This window comes from Cariama cristata, unplaced genomic scaffold (assembly GCF_000690535.1).
Source record: "Cariama cristata isolate BGI_N322 unplaced genomic scaffold, ASM69053v1 scaffold10161, whole genome shotgun sequence".
NCBI classification, from domain to species: domain Eukaryota; kingdom Metazoa; phylum Chordata; class Aves; order Cariamiformes; family Cariamidae; genus Cariama; species Cariama cristata.
The window spans coordinates 17,316-43,133 of record NW_009598700.1 but is presented as its reverse complement, the minus strand read 5'-3'; the positions used below and the strand labels follow the sequence as shown (position 1 = coordinate 43,133).

Genomic DNA, 25,818 nt, shown 5'->3' with positions numbered 1-25,818 from the left:
AACAATAATACTAAGAGGTTTAGAAAATAACTTTGCCAAAATGTTGAAAGAATGAGTTTAGATTCTTCTAGAAAAGGGAAAGCTAGCCAGCCTGTGATTGCATGGCCTGTGCTCTTAGCAATGCAGTTGCCCATGCAGACCCGTATCTGATGAGTTTGCTAGTGCAAATCTTAAGTTCCGTCATCACCTTCCTGCCATCTCAGCCACCCTCACAATCATATGATACCTCTCGACACTTCACCGGGAGCTACTAGGTTTCTTTCTCAAAAAGGCATCAGTCACGTCTTGCAGCCCAGTGCCTACTTTGTAAAGCAGTATCAGCTGCAGCAGAAAGCTGGAGGTTGATGTGAACACTGGCATTTCTTAAACTCAAGAAAAATCAAAGGGGATATATACAGCTTAATATGGCTAATTTCATTATCCACAAAAAATGGCCTCACTTTTATTTCCACATACGTCTAATAGAACAAAACATTACATAACTCAATAGACTTAACTCACTCCTATCTTTCCATTGATTAAATGTATACTTTATGATAACTTACAACTGTAGCTGAAAGCATTAAGAACATAAAAACACTTTATTGGGTGAGATGAATGGTTTGCCCAGGTCGATATTTCTCCTCCAGCAGCAGTAGCAGGAGGTGCTGTATACTGGGAGCGTGCAGGCTTGGCCAAGGCCTCCAGTGCATTCCCATTGCCCTCAGTCATGCCCTCTTCACCTTCTCTCCAGCGTGAAGAATCCCAGCCTACATCCCTTTCATCATTTTTCTTGCCATTCGTTATATCCTCTTTGACTCTATTGACTCACCATCTCTTCTTAAGGTCTTATTTTCTGGAAGCAGAAAAGACAGTTTAGCAGTTTATCATTTAAACGTGATGTCCCAATATATGTGACAGCCCTGAGGATGACAACAGTATTCATCAGGGCATATGAACCATATCTGCAGGAACACAATCCACATTCCTTGCTATTTCTATTCAGTTCCCTGCAGACATAGATCAGGCCAAGGTCATTAATCCCAATTTTAATTGCTTTTCTCTCTCATTAAGTTGTCTGTGTTAGAAAGCTAGATCCATCCAGCTGTGGAGAAGGGACAATTAAAATCTTTTTGATGATTATTGCCTAAAAAGAGTTGCAAGTAAAGAAAATGTTTGTGAGCAGAAGAGAAAGGATTGCACATATCAGACCTAAGTATTAAAGGTGTTCCAAAAGGACAGCTTTGAGGATTTGATTTTTAAAACATGGTATCTTGTAAATGACAATTGTATCCCTGCTTTTTATTTTCAACGACAATAGGATACATGCCTTCTGTACCTTTGTGCTTAATTTTTTGGTCTACATAGGTTTCCTATGAGCTGGCAATATGTGTGTTGTATGACTTGTCCAGCCAGAGAAATTAATGTCTCTGTTTAAAGATTACATTATATATTTCTGGGTACTTCTTCAATCTGTAGCAATAAATAAGAACTGCTTAATAGTAGAGTCCATGACAGACTTTTCTTCTTTATCTTTCAGAAAGGAGTTTTAAAAGCAGTAAACTGATACACAGGAAGCACTGTAGTAAACCTTGCTAGAAAACTTTTACATTTTTTTCCTTTCTTGTTTATCCTAGCAAAACTGTTTTAGGTTATTTTCTCCTTATTTAGCTTAATGCTAAAGTAAAGTTAATAATGAACGGTAGTCATTTTAATAAGCACTTCCAAAAGCAATTCACCCATTAGAATTTTGGCTCTTTTGTTTGTACACCTGTACTTGTAGCATTTACTTTTTATTTATTTATTCTGCTGTGGAACATTTCTATGTTCAGAGAAAAGAAGTACCTTGGCTCGCTCTTTGTTGAATTTCTACTGTTGGCTTTTAGCCAAAAAATTTTATCTTGTTTCTGTATCCATCTCTTATAATGGCTATGTGATATAGAGTAACAAAACACAAAACCTGGGCCAAGGAAATGTTAACTATGAAGTCTCAAAAGTTTGAAAGCATTGGGAGTGAGATTCTCTTTACAGATAGGATTTGATTTAATACTGTTCATTCATTTTCGTACTTGATCAAATACTTTTCTTTCATAAGCCACTTTTTTTTTTTTTTTCCCTAAAATGATTCTCAGAAAACGTCAAGCATTTTTTTCACTGAATTTTCTTCACCTTGAAAATAAAATGCATGGAGAGTCTAAGCCCAAATACTGAAGATTTTACAATTTATAAGCAACAAGGTCTTTATATAAGGTCTTTAATTACAGTGTGAGCTGCGGCACTAATCCATTGCTTGGATTACGACTGGAGTGTACACTCTGTGTCACGACAAGCCTGCACCCTGAATGACCTCGGTTGGGATGAATCCTGAATTCACAGATCCCTGTCGCTCCATTTTAGTATCCAAAATTCTGCCAGTGTATGGAGTTTCCTTCTAGACAAATGTGGCTTGTATATCTTTTTCCTATTGAGATAGAGCTGGGCCCAGGAAGGGCTCGTCTACAACAGCAGGTTCTGCTGCTCAAGGTAGCAGACCCTGTGCTGCTATCCCCTTTCTTCCTATTAGTAACTTGCAGGATTCATGTGGCATCTGTCTGACTTTTGGCAAGGTCAGGATATATTCAACTAAACAGAAATTCATTAGGAGGCCCAGATTAATTATTAGTAAAGGCTTTCTCTGCTGATTTAGGTTTATTTCCAATCTTGGATTTATTTCCTCTTTCCTTTCCTCCCCTCCTGTGGGAGCAAAATAACGACAATCAACAAAGGCTTTTACTGTATTCTTTTCTCTTAGTTTAGCATTTCTGTCCTTTGCAACCCTTATATATGTAAAATAATACAAGCAAAGCAGCATATATCTCCAGAGGTCTATTGCATGTTTTACAAATCACCAACACCTTTTTTTCTGCCCTTTGTCTGGCTCCAAGCCTGGCTACACTCCTCTGTGCATAATTACTCTGGGCACAGAAAGGAAGCTGAAATTTTGCCTGAGAAGCCTTTTAAGGATGCCAAAATCATGTATGTGTTTTTCCAAAAAGTAAACCTCACTTTCTGGAGTTAACATTCCCTTTAGGCAACTTGTGATCCATAGATTATTGACATAAAATGCTGTAGCTGCCTTTTTGAAACCTTTATAGTTTACAGAGCCTGTGTGTACTTACTCTAAAGAAATAATAACAGTTTGTCTTTAGGAGCTTTGTGACCTTTACACAGAAGAAACTTTTTTGCTGAAATGTTACCACCTTTCCTGTTCCCAGTCCAATTTTGGAGGAATCTTTATGATTACGCAGGATGCAGTGTTGCAGTTTTGTTACTCCGCTGAGAGCCTGTGAAAAGTAAATATTACGCAACACACTTCTCCAATGTTGAATATTTTTATTGTGTTTGTTTAAATAATGTTACATTGTATTTTAAAGCTTGTCCGTAGTCTTATGTAATGCTTGCCACAGAACCAACATTTCTATGAACAGTAGGAAAAAATCTGTCCTAGAACTCAGAAGTTTAAAATTTAATTCTCAACTGTATTGCTGGCTTAGTGAGTTTACAAAGGTTGCCTAAACTCTCTTTTCAATTGTGTAACAGCAATGATATCTATTTTCTGCATAAAACACTTCACAATCTATTGAGCAAAAGCCCTACAAAACAGTAAAAAAAAAGATTGTATTTTCTATACGTTAACTATAGTTTCATTATTCCTGGAAATTATGTTCTCTAAATTTAATGCAAGGATAAGCCAATATAATTAGATACCTACACTTCAAAAAAGAGTACCTCAAGAAACAAGTTTTCTTTTCTTCATCCTTAATCATGATTTATTTCAAATTGAGCTCTCCTGGAGTGTAAACACATATTGCACTTTATATGCCTCTATATTTTGATGTCTCCACAAGAAGATGAAGATTTGAAAGAAGCTGCAGTAGACTGTCACAGCAAAAGGATACAGTAAAAAATTAAAAATAAAATTAAAATTAAGATGTCACTGTCTTTTCTGTTACATAAAAATCTTTATTTTCTGACGATAAAAGACTGCTGCACCATGTTACTTGTCTACCTGTTTTGGCATTCTACACAACAACTTTTGAATCTGTTGGCTAATTTTGAATATGTTGAACAGAGAGACAGAGCTCTTAGTGCTAGTTAAATTTCTATGAATTTCAGGAAAATAGGCAACTACTAGGAGGTAAGAAATTTTGTTAATACCTCCATTGAGAAAAGAATTAAAATACAACTCATGCTTATTAGGCACCAAAGAATCAACCTGAGAACAAGCTGTTATGTCTGGTTCAGCCATTAAAAAAAGCCTCAGCTGAACTTTCTGTCTTGGTGGGCATTAGCTATTAAAGAATTCAACCACAAGATACTAATCTATCATCAATCAGACTCTGTTAGTTCTGATACCATAGAACTAAGGTTTCTCTCAAAATTCTCTTTCCTTTCATAAGAAACATCAACAACATACGCAGAATTGTAATGCTGTTTTGGCATATCCGTATCCAGGCAGTGTCTCCAAGGAACAGAAACTGAACTCTTCAAGGTATTTTGTACATAAGGCAAAGAAGCACAGAAATTTTGGGGTTTTTTTTTGTTTGGTTGGTTTTTGTTTTTCCAGCAGTCCTAGTACAGAAGTGTTATACAGGAAAGAGAGTGTTTAAGTTGAGAAACTCTGGGAAAATCAAGAAATGTTCCTATCACTTTTTTGGAAGTCACTAATCTGAGCAGGTCAGTTTTAACCCAATTTTAGATTTTTTTTCTGCTGCTTGCAGCAGAAAAAAAGCTGAATAGGGAAGATAATGTATTGAAAGTCAGAAGCTGAAACGTAGCTAACTCAGAACAGAGACATGAGAACAAGGATTCCAATCGGAAGTACAAAGCTGTGTGGAAGGAGAGGTATAACTATAAGCCATACAGTACTTTTCGTAACTGTTGGAAGTCAACAAATCTCTCTCACGTAAAATTAAGGATGTTATGGTCTAATGCAGAACGTTTCTGCCCTTTTCTTAGATGTGAGTCTATATTCTTTTGGGATAATTTCCTCCTTCACAAACATAAATAATAAGTATGGCCATATAAGTCAAAACAGAAAGTCTTCTCTTCAGCAATGACAGTGACTGAATGCATGGGGAAGAATGTAGAATCATAGAATCATTAAGGTTGGAAAGACCTCAAAGATCATCAAGTCCGACTGTATACCCGATGCCACCATGCCTGCTAAACCCACTAAACCATGTCTTGAAGTGCCACATCTAAACGTTTTTTGAACCCCTCCAAATATTTTCCTAGTCTTCTACAAATTCTAGTTTATGGACTTCTTGAACTGCATACTGTTCCTATGCATTTAGTAATTGTTGATGGATTTATCTTTCATGGATTTGTTCCAGATCCATATAAATATACAACACGGATAACTCCCTTTGATGAGGAGTTCTACAGGTCTGTCACACATGAACCTTTTGTTTCTTTGTTTTGAACCTAATAAGAACACTTTGTGGCTTTTGTTCTCCTTTCAGAAGAAAAGTCAACAGTTTATCCCTATTCACCCATCCATGTCACTCAGTTTTGTAAACTGCTACTAATTGTTGCTTTTCCAGCCCAAGGACTCCTTGCTGACCTGGTTGTTCTTCACCTGGAGCCCCTTCCATACACACCTCCCCTGCCCTTCTCTCAACCCACCACCATTCTGCTAAACACTTTCTGAGGTAGGGGAGCTAAAACTGCTCACAGTATTCAAGTTGTCAGTGAATCACAGATTTATGTAGTGGTATGATGTTGTTTTCTGGTTTACCATCTTTTCCTTTCCTAATAATTTCTAGCAGTAGAATTGTGGTCTTGACTGCTAGTGGGTGTTGATAAGTGCAACCATTCGTGCAGGAACCCATGACTTCTCCCTTTTTTGTTCAAGTCTAACAAACTTGTTCAGCATAGAAAAAGAAAATACTAATAGCTTTGGATTTCACTTTTTTTTTTTTTGCTTCTTACCCACCCTCTGAAAACCTGTCATAGGAAAGAATTAGGGTGTTACAGTAGATGTGTCTGAGGCCTGTATGCATAAAATTCATTTAGCAGACACTTTATATAATGTAAGTAATTAATTTGGTAAAAAAATATTTCATAGAAGTAGTAAATGGTATATTTCTTTGCAATTAAATTTTCCTCTCTTCTTTAGTAACATATTTTAATGTCCCACTTATAAAATTATTAATGAGGCCTGTAAATGTAAGTAATTAACCTTAAGGCTTACTGAATTAATCCTTAATGTGATTAATATTTACATTTGAAAAAACTATAGAATAATTAACTAATTATTATAATGGATTTGCCTTACTCATCAGTTTACTTTGATTAATAAATATAGGGTTACATAGCTGATTCTATAGCCAGAATTCTAGAGTCTTTTCTATCTTATCCCATTTAACCTTGTGCTATCTAATTAATTTTTTTTAAGTTTACCAGAAATGTTCAAAATATTTAATTATTACCTTATTTTGTCAAAAAAGCTGAAAATGACAAAGTAACCTTAAGAAAACTGACGATATCTTACTTTTCCCTGCATCTGTTTTCCTTTTCAGGAAAGATGGAAAAAGTAGGTAAACAAAACCCTAGCAGTTTAGTTTAGAAAACAGTTTTTAATTTCTTGTAGATATTCTCACATTTTTCATCCACTCTGTTAATCTTTTTTATACTCATCAGCTTAAATTCTCATTTTAATTTTTGATGATTAGACCTCATCCAAACTTTTTTCCCCCTAGATTTTTAACATGCTGTGTACCTATTAGTCAAAGAAAGTGAGGTTATATTCACATTCTGTTCTAAAGCCTTGAGGTGCAACAATTGTTTTTTTCCTTATGTTAACACATGCGTGACAGGCTTCTCTAATGTGGTGTGTCAGTGATGAACTGAACATCAGGTACATGAAGAAATGCTCAGCTCAGGTGTCCCTTTGCTCAGTCTGCTCACCTGTACCTGTAAATACCAACTGGGTGCTCCTTTCACACCAAACTTCAACATTTAATATTTGCTATAGCTATTGTGATCATGAGCACATCCATTTTTCCTAGCTGCTCTCTGATCATTTTCTACCTTACAGATTTTTTCACCTCGGAATGGTTTATTTAGTTTTCAAAGCTGCCCCTGAGTAAAATAATTTCTAATCTGTAGACTTTAAGACTAGAAAGGACCTATGCTATTGTGGTGGGTTGACCTTGGCTGAACACCAGGTGCCCACCAAGCCGCTCTATCACTCCCCTCCTCAGCAGGGCAGGGGAGGGGAGAAAATAAGATGAAAAAACCTGTGGGTCAAGATGAAAGCGGTTTAATAAAGCAAAAGCAAAGGCCTAACATGGAAGCAAAGGAAAACAAAAGATTTATTCTGTACTTCCCATCAGCAGGTGATGTCCAGCCACGTCCCAGGAAGTAGGCCTTCAGTACACATAGTGGTTGCTCTGCAAGACAAACATCGTAATAATTAATGCCCCCCCATTCTCCTCCTTTCCCTTAGCTTTTATTGCTGAGCAGACGTCATATGGTATGGAATATCCCTTTGGTCAGTTGAGGTCAGCTGTCCTGGCTGCGTCCACTCCCAAGATCTTGCCCACTTCCAGCCTGCTGGTGAGGGAGCAATGTTGGAGAGACAGCCTTGATGCTGTGCGAGCTCTGCTCAGCAGTAGCCAAAACACAGGGATGTTATCAACACTTTTCTAGCTACCAATATAAAGCACAGCACCATGAGGGTTGCTGTGGGGAAAATTAACTTCATCTCAGCCAAATCCAATACAGCTATCTAGTTTGTCATCCTAGATAAAAGAAGGTCATGGAACATTACTGAATTAATTCCCTAGCTGAACTAAAATATAATATCTCATCTGATCATCGATTGTTCTATTACAGGAAACTTGCCAGCACTGTTGGGAAACTGCTCTGGAGGTCAACTGCTGCTGTCACTGCAAAAATTTTCAAGATCTTCTGAGTTTTATTTTGTGGTTGACTAATGGCTTCAAAGATCTTTTTATTATTTGCTGTTTGTTTTGTCCTAACAGATTCTGGTCAAACCACACTGTGACTGGCTCTGGTTGGTAGATTTTGCTTCAAAGTGTCTGCTAGATAAGGTTTGTAAAGATTCTCTCCTGTAAGGGACCACCATTAGAAATCCTCCCCTCTTTTACAATTACATTCAAGACACATGAGAGAGTGCTTACTTAATCAGTATAATGGTTGTCCCATTAGAGAGTGATGGTTCTATATTTATTGAAGCAAAATTAAGTAAAATGCCTTGTGTAAATATAGGTCATCAGTGGTTACCTTTCCCAACTACAAATCTTGTTAGAAAATAAATTAGTTTGAAATGACCTAGATTCCAAAAGCCCATGTTGATTGGGTTCATCGATTCAGTTATTTATTATTTGAGCCCTTAATTTGCTAGGATTAATCTCATGGCGACGAGTCAATAATTACTCACGGCATCTCATTTAGCCTTTTACAAAATGGCGTATTTACTTATTTTTGATCTTCTCAAACTTTCCTGTTGTTTCACAACTCAGCAATGTAGAAAGTTTCTGACCAGTTCTTCTAAAACTTTTAGATGCAGAATTTTAAAATGTTGTTTTGAGCATTTCTAATGAAATATTTCAATCTTTTTGTTTTATTGATCCCTATACTTTTGCATCTGATAGGAGAATGGCAGTACTGGTATGATTCTGTCTGCTTCTAATATACTTGATAAGTCATTGTTTCTATTGGTCACTTTCCTATCAACTGCTTAATCTTCTTTGTATTTTTTAATCAATTGTCTGCATCATCACTTCTAACTAGTATTATTTTCCATTTTTGTATTTTAGATGTCCATTTATATGCCTATATACACAGGGATATTAATGTAGTATACATGTATAATATGTATAATAAGGTATATTTTAATTTTATATATGGAGATAAATATATATATGTTTTTGCGTTTGTTTTTTTTTTATTTTCAGGTGGCTTTCTCTTCTAACTGTGATATGTTAAACAGCTATTAAAATATCTTCAACCATTCCTCTCTACTAGTCATTGAATTTTTTTCTATTTAAATTCCTTCTGTGAAGTGCCTTGTCTGATAATTATTCCCAATTCTTATCTGGCAGCCAGTATGCATATATGTATATATGTATTTGTATGCAGTGTGTGTTTATATATATGTATATACATAAAACTTTTTCTAACAGAAAATAGCAAAAATAAATAAGTCATTTTTGTAATTAAAATAAACAGGCATAACTCTAGTAAATTAAGATTTTTCTATTCCTAAAATTTTTTTTTACTTACCTTCCTGAAGAACAGAAGTTAATCCTATATCATTCCCCCCACTGATTTGGTATAAACAAGATCAAACCATATTATCTAAACTGAGATGACTAGACATTATATACATTAGCAGTTTACTAAGAATTGAAACTGAAAATTCACCTTGGTGGGTGTAGCAGCATGAACTGTTGCTCTGGAAATGGCAGGAGAGAATTTTAAGAACATGAGGGAGGCTTAACAATAGCTGTAATAAACACCATAGTTATATTACCCTTAATTAGGAGAAACAAAGGTTATATTTTTCTACTTCTCACCATCCTTCATTTCTGGGCTCTTTCTTGGACATATATACTGAGTGAAATCTTGGTATACTTCATTTTTTCTTATTTAAAAATGCACCTGTATTATAATTATTTCATAACATTGTAGGTCATGTACTAACAGTGCATGACTATTCTCCCAATAAAATGGAAGTCATTTGGCCTTCAACTTCACAGATTTGCACATTCACATAATATGCACCTGAGGCATAAATTAATGGCCTGATAATACATCCCATTTAATGCCCCATTCCTTAACCAGCCCAAGTACTCATTAGGACGCTATCCAATAAACAAGTGAAAAAGGCAGCACCTGTTATGACTGGTTAACTATCTGATACTAAAGCATGAGTAAATAGAGAAGCTGTCTTTGAAGTTTAAATGCTATTTCAAAATCCATACTGTGCTACAAATTTTCTAGCAGCCAGGACTATAGAACAGGGATTCCTAATGTTTTATTCATAATGAGTCAGGTAACAAAAGGGTTATCACGCTGAGTATTGCATGAAAAAATTAACCATGAATCTGATACCTACACATTCAATCAGGCCCTCAAAGAGCAGAGCAAGGTTCCCTGTCTTTTAAGTAGAGACTTGCCCTGATCCTGGCATGGTGGGTACTGCACTTTGCAAATGGATGAGAGCTCCTGAAGAAGCAATGAGGCAGAGGGATGCACCTGGAGAATGGGGCCCTGGCCTTGGGCCAGCGGCTGGACCTGGCCCCACAGTGCCTTCACCTTCCCTCCCTTTGCTGTTGCAGTCCTAGGGAGCATCGCATTCTCCACCATCGAAAGCTCCCTCTACCAGCCACGAGGAACGGCTTTAAGGCCACCTATGTCCCATAGCGCATGCTGCGGGAGCATCTGCTGGAAGCGTAGCCCCAAGTAAATGTATTTACCCTACTAATTTAACAGGTATTATTACACATTGTTAAAACTTTTTAATATCTAACAGCTCAGCTCATGAGGGCTCCACCAAGATCTTCATAAATACCTACTTAAGAAGGAAGCTCTAAACAGCAATCTAGATTATTGAGTTGAAATATATAGAACAGGATTTGTTCATTTTGTTCTACTTTCCTTGAAGATTCCTATCCTTTTCTGCTTATTGTTGTTAACTCATGTTAAATGCTGGCTGTGATATTGACAGGTTGTGAAGGTGCCTTCATAGGCATCTGTTCGAAGATCAAATTTAGAATCTTATAAATAGCACTAAGCTCATCCCTGTTGAAGTAAGAGGATATTTTAGGTGTTCTCCAACATGTAAATTCAACAGACTGGAGTTTTCATCAAATATCTTAAAAAGTAAGTAACCTTAACTCCAAATTCTTTTGGAAAATAAATTTATCTTTTCTAAACTCTGTTATACAGATTGTAGCATACCCGGTTAAGTAATTATTTCATTCCTTATAATGACAGCTAAGAACATTAAAGACTTAGTAGAATTGAACTATTGGGGTAGAGGTACCAACTAAAGTTTTTTGAAACATATTCCATGCAAAATCTTTATTGAATAAATGCATAACTGGTGTGCAATTCCAAATAAAATGACAGTAAATAGCTTAGTACAATTAATTTCTATTAGTTCATATTTACAATGGAGAAATTATTTCTCTTCTAAATTTGGAAATCCTGCAGTCAACAGTTAAGAAAATAATATAACTTCTACTTTGAATGCTTTAGGTAAGTGAAGGAACTGGGTCCCCACAGATTAGTCTGATTATGGGAAAAAGTTTTAGAACTTTAATACGCAGCATTTCAAGGTCCCTGCATCTTTAGAATGTTATAACTAACCTTTATAACTTTTACCTTGCAAAGAAATTTGCAAAGATCTTTCCCATAAGCAGCATGTGCTTGATAAATACAGAGATAACTGTGAGAGTAACCATGAGGTTAAAAGCGTATTTTGCCAATGGCATTTGGAAAGATAGAAAAGAGGGCAAAGGTGAAGAAAATGGGAAATGTTAGGAACGATTAATATCTCACATGAAAATCTAAGTAAATTGGATATGGCTATGGTTATCACTCAGGTTATAGAACTTCTCTATGTGTTTTAAGAGTTTAACTACATAAATACCAGCCAAGTGGAGAAACACATGCATACACCTATGCATTTACAGGCAAATCCTGCTCAGACCATTCCCTGAATCACTGATTAGCTGGGAGGAAAGAGGTCTTGGGGGGATCTCTTCAATGAATATAACCACCTGAAGGGAGGGAGTAAAGATGATGAAGTCAGACTTTTAAAAACTCGACAGGACACGGCGCTGAGCAGCCCGCTGTCGGTTACCCTGGACCAGGCGATCCCCAGGGGCACCCTCCAGCCTCAGTCCCTCGGTGGCTGGGGGACTCTCTGAACCCCTGCACTGCTCCCAGCAGGTCTTGTGTCTTTGCCGCCCGTGGCTTGGCGTAAAGGTTACACTAAGGCAGAACAGGGTTGGTCCTTCATCTTATGGATACTCTTACTCAAGGCATGGAAGGTAGACCTGCCAATTTTGAAGCTGTTTTGTGGATTTATAGTCAGCCATGCTAATAACATAAGAAGCACCTAGACCAAATCTAAGAATTAATAAAATATCTTTGCAATTTGAAACACTCTTTTAATGCCAAAAGGTACATGATCTGTTATGGAAACAATGTGCTTCATTTCTTACGTTGCTTATATGTGATCCAGACAACCAGTCCTGCCTACACACAGGAAATGTGAAATGGGCCCAGTATATGCAAAATTCAAATAGTTATAAAAACAGTTAGTCACAATGTAGAAGGAAAAATAGACAAGTTGTTCCTTTCTTAGTCTAATCAGTCCGTAGCTACAGAGCTGAACTATGGGGTCAGTTTTGAAAAGATGCGTTTTAACATGTTTTCTTTACTATTCAATCATTCAGTATTGCTGTCCTTTTCAAAGGCATGTAGCTAACCAGTAAGAATGTTTTGCTGGTACTCCTAATATGCCAGCTACAGTGTCCTTAAACAGAAATCACAAATGCTGTGAATATATTTGTGTTTTTCTGTTGTTTTATGATAGTCGTATATAATACTGCAAAACATAAGCAGCTGAAAATAGTAATTGGTTTTGAAACCCAAAATACTTCTTAAAAACATTAATTTCTAAGCATTCAGACGTGGACACTTTTTTTTTTTAAAGTAGGAAAATGAACTGTTTAAAACAATAGTTTACTTGATGTGTATCTTCTTTCAAAATTACTTGTGTTACTTTTGGTAACAGCAACAAGAGAGGAAGTCTTGCATACCACTTGTAAATTAATATACAGTAATTAACAGTAGCAGAAGATTAATTTCTCTTCTTACAACAAAAGAAAGAGTCCTTTTTTGTCACTTGCAAATTATCATGAGTTTCTACAGAAAGCTTCTCTTGAGTTTGTGGCTTTAATATTTACTATTTTCATTTAAGTTTAGGACAGTTCAAAACATAGATATTGACTTGTTGCAAAATCTATTTTATTGATATTTACAATCACTTTTCCAACCAGAATGTCAAATTTTGAGCGGTTTCACTTCAACTTTTACCAGTCCAATTATACCATAGATGACCAGGAAGAAGGTTACAACAGCTATGGGTCTAACGAAAACCTCTGTGGAAGCAGAAAGTAAGTATGCTATTAAAAAAAAAAAGGTGCTGTATCTCAAAGCTCAAATTAAATTAATGACAAAAAACAGCATGCAATTATGCAATTGCCAAAAAAGGATTGCATAATCAATACAGTGGAAGTTTTAGTGGAGAAGTACAAGTTATAGCAGTAGAAAGACAGGAAGAATCTTCTTATTTCATTTTTTTTCTCATGTTTTTAAACCTGTTGGTGACTTCTGCCCATGGAAGAGGGACACTGAGGGGGAGAAGTTCTGAGAGTTTCCCCCTTAAGGAGATCTTTACACGACTGCAGTTGGAGGCTGGTGTTGCTACAGCTTCCCTGTTCAGCAGCTGAGGGATCCATGTGGCTTTCGGGCTTGCAGGAGCAGGAAGGAGCTTCAAGAGATCATCTAGACTTTCCTCAGGGCAGAATTATTTATACTTGAACCTTTCTTTATAAAGGATTGTGTTTTGAGCTACTTTTATACATACAGATGTTACAGGTTATTTATCTAATTGGAGTGACTGAGCTTCATGTTATTAATGTGGATTTTAGGGCACATATTGCTAGAAATTGTTTAAGCTCCTTCTTAGATTCAAGAAAAAAAAATCTTAATATATGGCTCTTTCATTAGCAGTATGGACATATCTGAGGAATGTCACCAGGCTGCTTGGTGGAAAAGTAAAGAGTGACTAAATTTGTGGGTGCCCTCACAGCTCCTAAATTCCCTTTCCCCCCACCCCCAGGCTGGGAGCCTGCTCTGTGCCATTGCCTGAGCTGGAAGGGCACAGAAGTGGGTGCGAGGGGCTGCAACGTGCTGGCAGGCCAGCAAGGAACCCTGCCTGGTTTCAGGGGGAGTTGCAGTGAAGAGAAGCAAAGCCATGGTCAGCGGCTCACCATTCACTGCACACAGCAGATACTGTGCCCAGAAAATTTCCAGGTTCCCCAAATTGAAAATAGACAAAAATTTAAACTGTGGTACATGGTGAGCAGCTCTAAGCTGTTGTGAAGTTGCTCATTGCAGTTAACTTGTTTTGCTGTGATTTGCTTCTTGTCCTAGGAGCCAGCCAGGAGAGCAACCTCCACCTGGTGCTTTTGCCCCATCAGAAATGTTTCTGTCTTCTCAGAGATACACGGGGCAGATTTTGCAGCCAACATACAGTCCCGACACTCTCTCTCATCTTAGTTACACTGATGGATTTGACGAGGAACCTCCTTTGCTAGAAGGTAAACATAAAACCACGGACAACGTGGGTGGTTCCTGGGGGTACCTGTACTTTTCTTTGCCAGCTAGTGACAGTCACTGGAGAAAGTCCAGCAGAGCTGCCAAGCCTGGCGGTGTGAGCTTCAGCCAACAGCCCCTGCCCCCCAAACCTACATTTTCTTATTTGAATTCGCCATGGATTCATTCAGCATTATGGTATATATAGCATATACTTCGCTACCACTAGATGACAGCATAACAATAAGTTTTGCATTCACATTGCCAAATAATTTTTTCTACTCTGTGTTTATCCTACATACATATTGGAACTTCTCTAATTAATAAACACTGATAATAATCCATTTTGCATATCTAGTAATAAATTTAATAGTTTGAAGATGCTAAATAGCTTGTTTCAGTGGGAAAGAAATTGAGAAATCTAATTTCAGCTTCAATTAGTTGATCATTTAATTACACGAACAATATTATTCTTTGTGATGATTGAACCATCCTAATTCTAGTGGGTGATTTTGTAGTTTACAAAATACTTGTGCTACATTTAAAAAAAATTGGATAATTTGTTTGTGATTATTTCAGCCTAATGTAAAAAGAGCATATTCAGCCTGCTTTTGCATACTGGAAGGCAAGTGGAGTTTTTACTACTTAAAAGGTACTACTACTGCCTTAAAACCAGCAAGATCACTCTGTTTGATATAGGTAACTGCTAGATCTCTGCCTCTTAGACCTACAAGCATTTAACTCCACATGCAGCTCACCCTGTGAAAAGGATGTTGAAATACGACTGCTGCTCATCCACAGGGCTTCAGAGATGTTCCTGTCTGTGTACCACGTAAATCTGACCAAAACCACACATTTTAATACAGAATAACTTTATTTATATAATGTTTTGGCTCAGCTTGGAGTGATGGATCGGTGGAATAAGGTAAAGACTTGGCTTTCCAAATAGATCTAGGACATTGTCAGTCTCAGTAGTTCTGGCACTCAGTTCTGAACCTAACCTTTCCCTTACTGGAGGATCTCAGGGAAGATGATTACTCTTGCAAGCTGAAGTGTTTCTGCAGAAGTTATAAGAGAAATCTTTGCCCCAGTAAATTAATGGCAGAATTCCCATCAACTTTAATGGGGAAGAACTTTATTCCATTTCTAGGGGTCCTCAGTAAAGACTTTTTAAATGCAAAAAAAGCTTATAAAGCACTGTACAAAATATTATTATATTGCCTTGAAGGGACAAATGTCATTTTTAAGTGCCTCTGGCAGTTCAGGCTTAAGACACATCTCTTGTCAGATTTGCCAGAATTAAAGCATGTGTCTCTGTCCTCGGTGTTCTAGAGTATGTTGAATTCTGCAGTTACTGTTAATTAGCATATTTTTCAACATCTAAGTTAGTGTGGCATTAGATATATCTTTTAAATATAGGAAAAACAAATATTAACTCAAAAATGCTGAGGGCATTTTTTGGTTCACTGCCTTGAATAGGATTTAATAAATTAAGATTCCAATTTAGAATCAGAGCTGACTCTCAAATATACTGGGTATATAGAAGGGACATCATGTCCCTACTACAGAATACATCATCCTACAATATTATCTTCATTAAAGTCATTAATTTGTTTGCTTGTTTGGGGTTTTGTGATATCTAAGGGGTTTATGTAAAAGTGTTGTTTTCTTGTAAGCAATTAACAATCCTGGAATTTCTCCTTGCAGAACTTGGGATCAATTTTGAGCATATATGGCAAAAAACATTAACAGTTCTAAATCCAATGAAGCCTGCAGACGGCAGTATTATGAATGAGACAGATCTCACCGGACCTATGGTTTTCTGCTTGGCCCTTGGAGCAACGTTGCTGCTGGTAGGATGTGGTAGAAATCTTAAGGGATTTCTTTTCTAACAAGCTAATGCCTAGGTGATAATGCATGTGAAGTTGCAGAAGATGTAGTACTGGCATAAAATGAGTCATCTGCTGCCGTCTGTTCTAAGATTATATATTAAAAAGTCTCCTTGCTTTGAAAGTACCTGCATTAAGTTTAAGTGTAATGTAGATGTAATACAGGTGAGGTGATATATTACTTCCAGTGGAAAGACAAGACCACACCATTTTTGGGGATGAGATTTAATATGAACAAAGGACAGATCTGTGCAGCGTATATCCTGGGGAGGCTCTGAACAGCTGAAACATAGCAGTGTGCGCTAGGTAAGGACCTAACACGAAGGTTTTAAAGGAGGCAATAAAAAGGCATAGCGGACTAGCCCAGTTTTTCTAACTCTTGCTGCTGTTTTGAAATTATCTTCTCTCAATGTCATTTTGGGGAGTGCAGAGAGATCAAAAAAATAATCTTTATGTAACTACAATAATTTGAAAAAAGAAATGGGAACAGCCTTTTCCTTTGCACCTGAAATTTGCAATACTTTCCTGTAAATTTTGCTAGTCCTTTCTTAGTTTATATTCCTTTTCTACATCATCTGCTAAATAAAATATGGTAGCCTGTGTTTAACCTCTTTCCTCTTTATGAATATAGCTTTCCTACAGGAGGAAAGTTGAACAGGGATTGTACAGTACTCCAAATTCATCTATTTATCACTGACAACAGGGGCTCTCCAGTGCTGCTGAAGTACAGCTCTGATTGTCGGCAGCAATTCATCAGGCAGGGATAAGGTGGGACCAATCTGGGAAGGGCTTTACGGCTCTGCAACTGAGGTGAGAGAAATGGGGCCTAATTCTCCATTTCCCCTGTGATAAATAGTGCTGAATCAGAAGACTCTTGCAAGTTCTTACTCAATTTGTAATGTCAGTGCAGTACCTTGAATGTGCAAACTGCAATATAAATGGCAAGTATTATTATTATTTATGTCCCTATAAAAATAAAAATCTTTTAAAAGGGTGGAAGAGGCAGGAGGAAAGGGAATAAAAGGAAAAGAAGGTGGGAAGCTAGAGAAGACAGTCTGTTTTCCACCGAGAGAAATAAAGGTGTGAGGGGATAAAAGGAGAAAGTGTTGAATTAATTATAATCAGGAAAATGGAAAGAAAGCTAAAAGAAAGAGAGAATGGGAGAAAAATGGTTGCTGTTGATTTTTCTCCCTGAATAGCCAACAATTATAATGAATATTAAACTACTGTTATTGAAATAAAGTACTTTAATTACCATATTTATTCTGGGATATGAAGCATTTTAAGTGTCATTTGAAAAACAACTATTTTCAATACTCCAGTTCGAGGCCAGCAGAACTCTGATACAATCTAGTGGTTTTGTGCCACAACTTCACAGCAATAAGTCTATGGGATTTCCATGGGCCATCTTATAAATTCAGGCCGCTCGTTTTATCTCGGCTGCATTTGAATACTAAAGTGGCTCTTCAGCTGTGTAAGCTATGATATCCTTCTGTACTTGAATAATTCTCTTCTAATAACACCAGGAACATAATTTGGTTGAGAGCTTGTTTCCAAAAATAATTTATAAATTTTATTTAGTTTCAGCTTTTTAACTATGGAAAAATATGCAAAGATATTCTTCAAATGGAAGCAGTTCTTTCAGAGCACAGAGAAAAAGAGGAAAGGGTTGTTAGGCTGGCAGCAGGATATGATCTTCCTCACACTGGCATAAAACAGGGCAGCTCCATTGCAGGTAGAGAAAAAACAGCAGCATGGAAGTTAGCAGAATCCTGAATCTCAGCTGCTTTGCATTTTACATAGTCGTTTATACAAAATCAGACTTCCCCATCCACTTAAACTAAGGATAGTAGTACCCACTCTAGGCAGATGCAAACAAGCTCACGAAGTCTGACTTTCTGCTAACCTTGTTCCTTCCGCAGGACAAATTTAGCTCTTTCCATTCATCAAAGCCTGCCAGACTAATCAAGCCTGATTCTGGTTTTGCTTACATCACTGTGAATTGGGAGTATTCCTGCGTGTGTGAGTCAACATATTTACATATGTTAAGAAAGACTAGAATTGGAACCAACATGTTCAGCTGCTTTTTTTTTCCTCTCTCATTCCCCTGCACCACAAATCAAACAGTTCACCAAGTGGAGATTTCAGTTAGCTGCTAGTGCTAGTGCTCCCTTCATCTCTGTCTCAGTAATTTCTTGATCTTAAACTAAGCTGCTAAATTGTGGTGTGTAGAATAATTAAATACACTGAAACAAACAGTCTAAAATATTAGCTTGTAGTTGTTGTTGCATCTAGCTTGCAGTTGCTGTTGAGACAGAGCTTTTCTTAGTTGGTCTATAATAAAGGCTACCACAAAGCATTGTAGATATTAAACTTGCTACAAATCTTTAATGACTGAAATTGTAATTGATAGTACTCTGAGCTAGTATTTCTCTCCCACACTGTCTCTAACTACCATTAATTTTATTTGGCGAAGTAAGTTTTCCCAACTATTTTATACCAGTAGTATGCAAATGCCAGCAAAGGACCCTGTACCTAAACAGGGAGATCTCTAAGGCTGGTAGTTCAGAACTAGGTTATTCCTTTATGGTGGAATGCAGTGGTGGGGTAAAGGCCAACACTGGGGACATTGCGATCATATAGGCAACCTGGCTGTGCCTGACCTAACCTTGAGGACTGGAACTAGAGGAGAGCTCAGCAGTGAGCCAGGTCAAGCTGAAAACAGGGTAACGATGCTGATGTAGAGACAGGTCTTATTAGCTGAGGCTGCCTTCCACATAAACATGCACTGCTCTCCAGCTGGGGCTGGTGAGCTGTCACCAACCTGCATTAGGTGTCCAACATTAGGACTTTCAGGTTGTGTCATCACTAGGTTAGGCTCTCTCAACTGTTGTTAGTTTATATCTGTCCAGCTCAAATACTGCTGGCATCCAGTGATCAGTTTCCACCCAAGTGGATACAGGAAGAACGGGCAGAGAAGAAGGGTCCTCAAAGTTGGTTTCCCCCGTATTTTATTAGAATGTATGAATAAGTAGAGTAGGACGTCTCCTCAATCCTCCTTAACCATCATGGAAGATATACTTGTAAATATTGCAAACCATGAAAAAACCTTCAATAATATTTCCACCTTATCTATCACAAGAGAATCCAACCATAAGCTACAAAATTATTAGGAAACAGACCTTCTATTAGTTTTGATTCTGACGTGGTTTATCATATGTAGTATATAATGTGTGCATGCACAAACACACCTGTGTTTTAAGTATGTATATACATATTGTTATGTGTCAGGAAGGTGACGCATTGTGGCCCTTCATTTGAGAAGTTTGTTCCATGGTCCTGAGTTAAGACTTGAGTCTCAGGTTTGAGCTTTCTCCTCCACAAATGCATGTTATCGCTAGGATACAAAGTTCCAAGACAAAGCAAACAAAACCATTGTCATCCCAATCACTGTTTATTTCTGATGTACAGATGTGAAAATGACAGTATTACTTTGCTGACATTCAGTATTTCATTTGTTAGAAGCTTAAAGAGAGTGAAAAAAATATTTAACAGTCTTTTGTGAGTATTCATTTTTTGGAGTGAACAATGCCCTCATGCCCGGAGGTGATCCTTCAAAATGATGGCAGGAGATGAAGAAATCAGTGGTGCTGTGGCCACTGTTGCCTGTTGTACTAGCTTTCTGTATAAATTAGAAAACATCAGGCTCCAGGCTGTCAGGTTGGTACCTTTCACAGGCACTAAATTCACACAAAGGAATAAAACCTGGAAGAAAAAAACACCTGTTTTGTTTTTCCATTCATTGGAACAAAAAAAGAACACAAGCTGACAGTTACTGCTCAGGTTTATGTTGAAATGAATGTGTTGTATTGATCTAACCACAGAAATGTGTCTTTCTCGTGGTAGTCAAGCGGAAGAATAAACACATTCACCCTGAAAACCAGCATACTTTCAGCAAAGTTTTACTAGTTTTTTGCAGACCTGCTTGCAGATGGAGGTTTGTAATAAAATGTGAAGCCTATCAAGTAAGGTAGGTCATCATTATACTTTGGACATTTTTCCACAGCCCCATATACACCTATTGGAGAGACATTTTCTGACACTAAAATGTGCTTTCCATAATTTCTTCTCTGTTACCAGTTGGACCTTCCCAAGTCTCCCCAACCAATTCCTGTCTTGTTCAGAGCCCAACAACAGTAAAACTGAGAATCAGCCATATAACTTTAAGTTAGCAACAAGCACATTCTCACAATTGCACCTTGAAATTTTTTGATGCAAAAATCACCCAAAAGCATCAGCTGTGGTTTACAATTGAACTGATGTAGGCGAAGCGGAGAGAGAGTGTCAACAAGAAGAAGTAACAAACCTAGCGCTTGCCTTCTGTCTTCTCCCACCACTTTGCAATCACTTGCTCACTTTCTAACACTTCATGCTTACTCATATTTATTCCAGGCAGGAAAAGTTCATTTTGGCTATGTATATGGCATGAGTGCCATTGGGTGCCTTGCTATGCATGCCCTACTGAACCTGATGAGCGTCCCAGGAGTCTCGCATGGCTGCGTTGCAAGTGTCTTGGGCTACTGCCTGCTGCCCATGGTGATCCTGTCCTCTTCTGCAGTTGTCTTCTCACTACAGTAAGTACCAGTCTATGGCAACGGGAATCATATGGAGGACAGTAAGTCAGAAGGCTGGTGTTACGCAAAACATTTTGTAAATGGTTAGGTAGTGTATTTTGTCTTCCGAAACTATGAAGAAAAACACCGTTTGGTGTGTGTGTGTAGGTGGAAATGGACAAAACTGAACTGTGTTTCAGAGGGGTGATATATATTCATTTTAATTTGAGTCCTTAATTCTACTGTTTCCCACTTGGACTGAGAGTGCCTTTGATTTTTGCAGCAGTCTCGGATGTGATTTTTCTTTTTGCAGAGCCAACAGTGGCCAAACTCAGATATCAATTTTAAAAGTGACTGCTGGACTTTGGTTTTATATAGCTGGTTCTCCTGTTCCTTTTTGTTCGTAGTATCAAGCTCCCATTCTTATGCTTCCTTTCCTTCTGTAGACTGACTGTGTGTGACAGAATGAAATAATCAAGCAACCTTACTAATTTGGAGCATTAGAACCAGTGTTTAAGATGTAGTAGAGTTGTATGCTCTGAGGTATAGTTGCGGTGTAATTGCAAACCTGAAAATAACTGAAAACGTTGAAAAACCAAATGTGTGGTGACATATGTATCTGTGCATGTCTGTGTGGGTGTTCAGTAATATGCCTATTAATAGGAAATTTGTATGCAATCCTCTCCTTCCTCCTCATTCCATAAGCCTTTTGAGATACAGACTGTGTTTACCTCCCTGTTCACATACAGCAAAGTACAAGGAAGCTCCAGGACTTGTCTGAAGGCCTTGAGCAGTACTTTTATCTGTTGTTAACATGTTATTAATAATGGTTCCCCTGCTTAGTCTTTGTTGTTCACTCACATTTTTAATGCTCCAATCTGTAATGTATGGGACTTGGCAGCTGATGAATAAGAAAGTGCCCCAGTTTGTTTTCTTTGGAAAAGCAGCAATTGTATATATGTGTATATTATTTTTAAAGGCGATTATGTAGTGGGATGAAGATTTTGGCACATTCCTTGTTGCATGTTTCTGTGGAGCTATGATGGGTTAACCTGACCATATTCCGTCTATTAAAGTGTTTCTGAGCTGTCCTGGATGAGATGAAGAGTAGTGACACTGAAGAAGCAGTTTATTCTCTGTTCTCCTATACTTCCCATATTTTCTTGATTAACCTGTTTAATAATCCACCCTAAAAAAAGATGCAGATACATAATCGTGGGACAGATGGGGTGAACTCCAAACCAGCTGTTACAACTGCGCAGGGTACTGTTTCTGTACAAGGAATCCCCAAGCACATACCGCACATTTGTAAAATGCTGTGAATTTACAGAAAGCACATCTCTTGAAAATCTATAAATACTATACTGTGATAACCTTTACAAGATTAAGCCATTATTTCTGGAATGAATTGATAACATTAAGTGCCTACCTACAGGATTCTGCAGTCCTTTCTCATTCACTATATGAAACTGCTTGAACACAGCAAGTACCAAGGTTAAGTATTACAAACATGCTATTGAAATTAAGTGGCAACTTTTAAATCCAATATACATTTCATTATTTTTAATTTAAAAACTTATTTAAAATGGCAAAGGAAAGACAGCAATACATTCATGATTTTTTAAATATTTGTAAAAATGTTATTTCTGTCTATTTTAAAGTGTCAAGAACTAACTTCAATGTTTGGTTTCATAGAAAATATATGTAAGATAATGCACACATCCATTGCAAACATACATACCAATCTAACAATTTTCAGTTTTCATGATTAGCTATTTCACTGTAACTGAATAAAGGAAAATATGGAACATTTTGCGTGCTGAATAGCACCAGAGAGAAAACCAGTTCTCTTATGCAAACTTGTGTGGAACCGGATTTGTTTGTGCCCATCAATGCTGATACCATGTCTGAGCCCAAGTTGATTAGGCCATCTTTCTGGGAGAAACATCATCAGACTTTTTTCCTGGAAAAAACAACAGTTCTTTAGTATCAAATCCCTGAACAGAGTGGTCAAGACATTTCCTTAACTAAACAGTGCAGGAAATGAGGGTAAGAGTGGCGAACGAAATTCTTAGGCCCAGTCATGCAAAGGACCCATTTGGTGAGCACATCTGCAGGTTGTGAGAGAGGGGTGAAGAGGGTCCACTCATGTCTGTCCCCCCAGCTCAATCTCATGCCAGTACAACCCCAGTCCTCTTGATCACTGTGAGCGTGACATCTGCCTTTTGCCCCTCTCCCATGCTTGAGGATTTGGCCCTCGTGGACATGCCGGACAGCAAGTTCTCTGCTAAAGCCAAACCACCCCTTTTGGCTCTAACACACTGCTAGATCAAGGACTGAATTTAAAAGTACACAGAGGTATCTGATTTTATGTCACCTTTCTGTCCTCCTCACTGCCAGTCCTGCAACAAACCGTGAGCAGCCATTGGGCTTCAGTGCAAGGCAGAGCAGCCACAGGTCTAAATTGTATTACCTAAAGAGTCATTATACCAGCTGAAAATTGTCACAGCACGGTATGTTCCTGTTACAGCCCATCTGTTTGCCAGCATGGGTACCTGCTCAAAGAGCCATCCATACCAGCTCTGAATTTCTGGATAACTGTTTAGGTGAGCATCCTAGCATCTCCACTTGGAGCAGAGGCCAGGAACTTGGTTCACAGAGCCCAGTGTAATTTCCCTGAATGTCGCTGTATAGGTTTAAAGAACACTTAAACTGAGAGTATTAAATCACATGGTCTTTAATGTTTTACTTTTAACGGATCGAAGTTGCAATAAGGTGCTGAGTCACCTTACAATCAAATCTCTCCTTCATCCCCCCAAGTCCCAAGACCTGACAAACCAAACATCTTATTGTCCCTGAGACTGGATTGCCAAGAAATGAACTGTTTTATGTGATATGATTGCATTAAGTAAACTAAGTCAATTAAATAAGGAGAGCTTTACTCATTGTGGTGTAATTGCAATAATAATATTAGTGGAGATTATTTCTGATAAATGGACCTAAGTAAGTATACGTAGTCCATTTCTCAATTCTGGTTCCGTTTTGCTGATACTTTGGAAGAGTGGGGCACCGGGAAGTCCTTTAGCAAGAGGCGGAGGTTCGTTCATTCTCAAAGTCCTTGAGACTGACACAGCAGAAGTGTGTAACGCAGCCGATCTCATTATGTACTTCAGCAGCGTATTATGCGCATGATCTCATGCATTTTACAGAAGCAGGCTGCAAATACAGAGTGCAAATAAAGCATATGTGAAACATTATTTATTGGCAAGATTTTGTTCCTACAGGGTTTAATAGTGAGCTCTCTATAATCTGCAAGAATATTTCAGTGGGCTTTTGACTGTCGTCTCATAATTATCAGTTCTCCAGGGCACCTGCACCTGAGAGGTGGCAGAATGTAACTTCAGAAGGGCCCAGCTGACACCAAGGGCCAGTGTGGAAAGCCATCGTCCTTTCAGGGTGCAGAGAAGGATGCCAGGACGAGCAAAATATTTTTCCTCAGTGGTTCTTTTCCCACCCCTTACTTTCCACTCAACGTACACTCTTTTTTAAAAGGCCAGGTGAACCTTCTCCAGGGGTGCAGTCGCAGCCTTTCTGCCCGGCCAGCTGAGGTGTGATTCTTTAAGAGCCTAGTTGCCTCTCCTCAGAGTCCAAGGCACACTTAAAACCTGTGCCGTCTGTGACAAAAATGCAACCCCTCCAGGTCGTCAGGCTGCCTGAAGGAAGAGTAGGTCTGTAGTGTCATTTTATATCCTAACAACTTCCACAAGGTGATTTTGGCTGCAACAGGATCCTTGCTAACTTTAAATTTCAGCTGCTGCATCTGCTGGAGCCCCAGAAGATTTCTTTGGCAATGCATTGTCCTTTTAGTGGTACTTTTGATGAAGCTGCTGCTTTTATCTGTGCTGAAGAAATTACCTTTTTGTTTCCTATTACTATTTTAATTTGTTTCTCAGGCCTGACTTGTGTTATGTCAGTCAGTTCTTGGTTCTTCCAGTGACTGTTACCTTATGAATAACAAGCTGCTAGACGTGAAGTCGAGTTTGGTAAGATTTGATGCTACATTTGCTAACAAGTGGACTCTGTCATGTTTCTTTTGTTTTTTCTCCTAGGGGGATCCTGGGAACTTTGTTAGCTGTCTTTATTATTGGGTGGTGCAGTTTGTCAGCCTCCAAAATTTTTACCTCTGCGTTGGCTATGGAAGGACAGCAGCTTCTTATTGCGTACCCGTGTGCTTTACTTTATGGACTTTTTGCACTTCTAACAGTTTTCTGAGTTGTATTTCTGGCAGCCTTATTGCAGTCTGTTTATGGTTGTTGGAGGGGCAAGGGGTTATTTACTTGTTTTTAGATTGCCTCGAGTTGCATTAGGTTCCATTAACAAAATTAGATTATATGACTTACCTTTTATTTGCCTGATGGCTGATAATGAAATAAAAAAATCAAGCTAACAGGTAGATGACTGCAATAATGATCTTTTGAAAGTCTTACAACTTAAAGAAAAACATCTGTATTGAGAAGGTAGTAAAAGTGAAAAAATATGAAATAAATTATAATTTTAAAAAAAAATCTGTTCTGAGTGTTTAACATGTAATACATATACTAGAGAGTAACTGGAAAACAATAATGTAAATATTTAATAGACCTAGTAAATCAAGTGCAAATATAAATTTATTTGTTTCAAAAAGAACAGCTTCCCATTTTATATGATTACTAATTAATATCCAGAATTTGTGTGTGTGGGTTTGGGTTTTTTTAACAGAAGAATGAGTGGCCCTGCTTTGTGATGTTGAAGAATTGTCCCAGAACAGGTTGCTACAACAGGGGGAGGAAACTAGGAATGTCATCATGTTTTTGCCTTTTTTAAAGAGGTGTTACTGTCCAAAACACTATTTTACTCTTTATAATGTACAGTAATGTTATATTTTAAAATTG

At 37.8% G+C, this 25,818-nt stretch overlaps 1 protein-coding gene across 1 annotated transcript; it reads left to right on the top strand.

Annotated features, from left to right (window-relative positions):
• Positions 1 to 10,843: 10,843 nt before the first annotated feature.
• Positions 10,844 to 25,159, top strand: YIPF7 (Yip1 domain family, member 7). The gene is made up of 6 exons (XM_009709395.1): positions 10,844 to 10,875; positions 13,065 to 13,181; positions 14,224 to 14,390; positions 16,093 to 16,238; positions 20,727 to 20,908; positions 24,997 to 25,159. The coding sequence occupies exons 2-6, from the start codon at positions 13,066 to 13,068 to the stop codon at positions 25,157 to 25,159; spliced, it is 774 nt and encodes a 257-aa protein (XP_009707697.1). The 5' UTR covers positions 10,844 to 10,875; position 13,065.
• The last annotated feature ends 659 nt before the right edge of the window (positions 25,160 to 25,818 follow it).

What these genes read in the sequence shown, in the direction of transcription:
- YIPF7 (XM_009709395.1), top strand. Translation starts at nt 13,066, where the DNA reads ATGTCAAATTTTGAGCGGTTTCACTTCAACTTTTACCAGTCCAATTAT. An exon ending in TTGGAGCAACGTTGCTGCTG is followed by an intron (nt 16,239 to 20,726) that starts GTAGGATGTGGT and finishes TATTTATTCCAG; the next exon opens with GCAGGAAAAGTTCATTTTGG. An exon ending in GCAGTTGTCTTCTCACTACA is followed by an intron (nt 20,909 to 24,996) that starts GTAAGTACCAGT and finishes TTTTTCTCCTAG; the next exon opens with GGGGATCCTGGGAACTTTGT.